The sequence below is a fragment of the Apis dorsata genome, unplaced genomic scaffold (assembly GCF_000469605.1).
Source record: "Apis dorsata unplaced genomic scaffold, Apis dorsata 1.3 scaffold_165, whole genome shotgun sequence".
NCBI classification, from domain to species: domain Eukaryota; kingdom Metazoa; phylum Arthropoda; class Insecta; order Hymenoptera; family Apidae; genus Apis; species Apis dorsata.
The window spans coordinates 1,156,955-1,161,827 of NW_006263454.1; the positions used below are offsets into that span (position 1 = coordinate 1,156,955).

The window sequence follows — 4,873 nt, forward strand, 5'->3', positions numbered from 1 at the left end:
TCTTTAAACAATAAATCGTGAACGAAGCAATATTAATCCTTGATATTTTTAAAACCGTTGGAATTATAAGTATTACGAGTTAATGTAGCGTTATCCGAAAAAACTTAATGAGGAAACTGGCTCTTGACACGTGGAACGCGAAACGAGCAAGACTAAACGACAAAATATTCAGTAGATAATGAGAAAGAAAAAAGAAGAAACCTAGTCTATTGGAAAAATGCACTTGATACAGGATAAAATTATTTTCATCATCTGTAAAAAACATTTTTATAAATTTTAAATTCATTTTAAAATTTGAAACTTTTTCAGTGAAATAATAAATTCATATTTTTATACCTTTAATTTCTTGGTTTCTGCCCGTTCTTTTTAATTTATATTTCTTTATTTCCATTTTCATTATTTCAATATTACGTATACATTGTTATTTACATCTTTGTTGGAATATTCTTTTATAGAATTATAATAAGCTAATTCATAATATCCTCATTTAAAGTAAAAATAATGAAAAAATTTGATACACACGAAAGATTAAACAAGTTTTTTAGAGCAAGGTCTTTGATTTCAAGAAAAAGATAATCCGTTTTAAACTTCGTCCGAGTTAAGTACCCTCGTCTCCTCCTCTTCTTTACCGTTTACTCTTTCTTGCTGAAGTTTCATCGACAATTTCTTTGCCGTCTGTGTTATCTACCACAGCAAATATAGACAAGATATTAACGCGAAATAATTTTCATTCTCCCCGATGTCGAAAATAAAATACTTGCCTGCGCATCTACGTCAATCACCGCCGTAATATCATTCAACGCAGACAGAAGTTCGGCCGCCATATTCTCCTTACCCTGTGCCTCCAATATTACTGCATAATTAATTAATACAAAGGGATCTTGCGGTGAAAGAGCATGAGCTTTTTGCAATACTTTCTCCGCACCTTCCAAGTCGTCTAGACGTTTCAAAGCGACTATAACAAACGATTCAGCGTTTTAATATCATTCATTGTTACGCCGAGTGACAATGGAAAAAGAAGAGGAATGGATATGGTTAGAATTTCTTATACTCGACAATAACACAATAACGACATATCTTTTATCATTGTAAAAATAATTGTCGTCTTATTATAAAAATGTGGACATTTGCTATTACTATTAAGAAGAATTTTCCATTAAGAAAATATTTGATAAACGTGAAGATAAAAGGTGACTCATTAAATTAAATAAGATCAATTTGAAATCAAAGGCTGACTTTAAGTGTATTCTAGTTCTTTTGTGATGTGTATACATCATGCAAATCTACATTTATCTATTTGCCATAGGATATTTACAGAATAAAATAATCTATATTTCTCTTTCAAAGAAATTTTATCCTATTTAACTATTCTTTATCGAAATTAGAATTGGTCTTTTTCCTAATATCTTTTCTAATTGAGAGTTGAAATGCTTTTCAAAGGAATTATATATATAAAAGAAACCTTACTTCCAAGTAGAAGATACGGCATTGAATTTTTTGGATCAGCAGTAATCGCAGCGCACAAATAAATTGCGGCCGAGGCTGGTTGACCGGTAGTCAAAAAAACCATACCCAAATTATAAGCGGGTAAAAAAGCCATGGAATTGAGATAATGAGCTCTCTTCAAACAACTAATAGCCTGAAAATAATTAATAATATAATAATGAAAATTAATTATCAAAATTGGAAATCGAATTAGCAATCGAATTAATCAAAAATTGGTCGAAATACGACAGAATAAATATTCGATTATTAATTATTCAATCGAGAAAAACACTTGTTTTAATTCTTCTACATCGAAAAAAATCCATCTTCTTATCGACGATAAAGTAGCTAAAATTAAGTTCTAAGTTTGATTTATTTAATTTCAAAGTCTGAGTCCATTCAACTACGATAACAGCGAAGTAAATTAAGAAATTTCTGGTTCATGTATGTTTGTTGGATTCTAAGCGCAGAATTCTCTATTATCGGGATAGAAATATTTAATAATATCTGTAGATTAATTCTATTTATAGTAATATTTCGATAAAAAATAAAAAAGAAAATTTCTTTCTGTATCAGAATAATTGAAAGGAAAAGATTTGTCGTGATAAATATTTCTTTCCCAAGCTTTTGTTAAATTATATTAAAAAAAAAAAATAAATTCTTATATTTTGGATGATGTGGTATGTTTTAATCTTTTTCTTTTTTTTTTTTTTTTTTGCTTTTCTTTCAAAAGAAATAAAAAATATATTTCTTTCTCGATTATTGATATTCAATCGAATTTCGATTAAATATGCTCATAATATATTTTAAGTGTTTTCTCGATAGCAGTCCAGGTTCTGCATTAGTAAATAATTCAGCACATTATTTTCATTCTAGTTTTCTCTCGCCTCGACTACAACGGTTACATTGCAAGTCTTTAATTAAGTTCTTTTGGGTCGCAAGTGCGTCCTAGTCATTATTCTGAAACTCCGTCTAGTACAGATATCATTAATTAATTATCGTCATTAAATTCGATAATATACGTACATAGATATTCTCAAGAATAAAGAAAAATATTATATTCTCAAGAAAAAAGTTACAATTTTTTCTCTTTTAATTTTTACAAACATTGTGAATTGTATTTGAATAATATAAACAGTTTGTCACAATGTTATATTATTAAATATTATAATTTTTTTTTTTGCTGTGAATTTTCTTAAAGCTCTTTAAGCTTTAATAACCTAAATTATGTTACTTAAATTATATAAATATAATGTAACAAAATAAGAATTGTGTAAAAAATTAAATTTATATATTATTATATTATAAATATACTTACAGCAACGAATTTCTGCTTGCCGTAAAAACACATTCCGACATTATTCCATAAAGCATACGATTCTGGAATTGATTGCGCTGCCTGTTTATACTTCGACAATGCAACATCATATTCTTGGTGATTCTGAAAAGTATAATGAATATATTAATTGTCAAATAAAATGAATTTTAAAGCATTGCTTATCTTTAATTAAATTCTTAAAAAATATTATTGAAATACTGGCCATGCTTTACACAAACACTTTGCTCTGTAAAAACTCATTTCGTTTCACATCTTTATTCATGCCAGTGCAAAGACGAATAAATTATAGATAAACGAAAGAAAATCTTTCTTTTCAATAGAAAAATCCTTTATAAGAAATCTAAATTTTCTATCAAGTTTATTATTTATAAATATGCAAAAGATGTGCAAAGATGATTCTCAAGTACTTTTATCAAGTTCCTTAATAAAACAAAACTTTTATCATCAAATTCTTTTTGTTTAAACTTTAACATAATATTTAAGATATAAATGTTTTATCTTAAATAAAGATAAGAAAGTAAAGATAAGAGAAATAAAAATCTTAAAATGAATTGTTTAATATAGAAAAAATTCCACATTCGAAGTAATATCATAATCGATATATTTAAAAATATATAGAAATACATTTACTTGGATTATGTAAGCTATTGGAAGAATTGCCTTGGCATAATTTGGAGAATGGGCGATTGCAGTACCAAATTGTTGGAATGCTCGTTGAACATCACCAATTTTAAGATAGAGCAATCCTAATTCAGTTGCAGCTTCTATACTTTCAGGATTTTCGCTAAAAGAACCAAGAAATGAGATAAATTTTTAAAAGAATATTTGCAGAAATTTTATGATTATCCGTAGATAAAATTTCTCAATAAGGTATTTTTATCTCTCAATAACCTAATCAATTTTTAGAATCGAATTATTCTTAGAATATTATTTTTAGAATCATATTATTATATTATTATATTATTTATATTATTTTTAGAATCATTCGAATATTTCAGAATCTTCTTTTAGCGGAATAAAAGATTATATTATTTTATAATTTTTGAATTTAAGATAATTTCTTTTATTAACTTTTATCTAATCATATTTGAAGAAAAGTATAAATTGATCAAAATAATAAAATTATAAAAAAAATATTATATAATTGTTTTAAAAAAATTAAATAATTGATATTTTAATACATTTCAATAAAACAAAAGTAACAATATTTTTAAAAATTTGGGCACAGCGAATTTTCATAAAAAAATTTTAAATTCAATTAATATGTTTCAAATATACGAAAAAAAGTAACATGTTAATCAATAATAAATTATTATCTTATGTCGTTTTTGTTAACTTTGCATTTTTTTAATCTGGAATCTATAGTTAGAATTTGTAATAAGAGGTAGAATATAATACTCCAAAGTATTACATCGTAAACAAGAACATTCGAGACAATAATCTCGCAACGATGAAGAATTAAATCTGCACGCGCAAGATGTTTGTGAAATAAGATGAGATGTTCATCATAAAATATATTAAAATAAAAAATAAATATATAATACCTAAGAGCAGTTGTATAAGCGTTCTGTGCCTCTGTAACATGATTTTCGAAAAGACAAAGTCTGGCAAGTGCAATATAAGGTAGTTCATTTTTCGTTAATTCGATCGATCTTTTTAAATATTTTTTTGCTTCATATATCTGATTCAATTTCATGTAACATTCGCCTAAAAAATAAAAATTAGCAATTAAAACTAAGAAATTTAATATTTTTCTTATTATATTACTATATATTCAATTTTTGTATATTTATATTATATATATATTATATTATAATATAATTAATATTTATATATATTATATTATATTACTTATAAAAAATTTAATGAAAAAATTTAATACATGCCTAAATTAAAATAAATCTCCCAATCTGATATATTCGATATTTTTTCAGCTTCCAAATACGCGTCAATTGCACGTTTATGATTACCCATTATCAAACTGTCAAATTATATATTATTAAATAATATTAATATTTATTGATATAAAGAATTAATACTTGCTATTTA

The 4,873-nt window shown here is 25.2% G+C and overlaps 1 protein-coding gene across 2 annotated transcripts in view; it reads right to left on the reverse strand.

The window, feature by feature from the left end:
* Window positions 1-333: 333 nt before the first annotated feature.
* LOC102681501 (Bardet-Biedl syndrome 4 protein homolog) overlaps window positions 334-4,873 on the reverse strand; it is a 5,623-nt gene continuing 1,083 nt past the window's right edge. Inside the window, exons 4-10 of one of the 2 annotated variants that reach the window (XM_006613966.2) lie at window positions 4,711-4,805; window positions 4,369-4,531; window positions 3,455-3,608; window positions 2,804-2,926; window positions 1,468-1,639; window positions 762-955; window positions 334-684 (exon numbers count right to left, since the gene is read on the reverse strand). In XM_006613966.2, the coding sequence (XP_006614029.1) occupies window positions 583-684; window positions 762-955; window positions 1,468-1,639; window positions 2,804-2,926; window positions 3,455-3,608; window positions 4,369-4,531; window positions 4,711-4,805 (1,003 nt within the window). In that variant the 3' untranslated portion in view covers window positions 334-582. The remainder of the gene's footprint in view (window positions 685-761; window positions 956-1,467; window positions 1,640-2,803; window positions 2,927-3,454; window positions 3,609-4,368; window positions 4,532-4,710; window positions 4,806-4,873) is intronic. The other variant, XM_031509606.1, reaches the window with a different exon arrangement.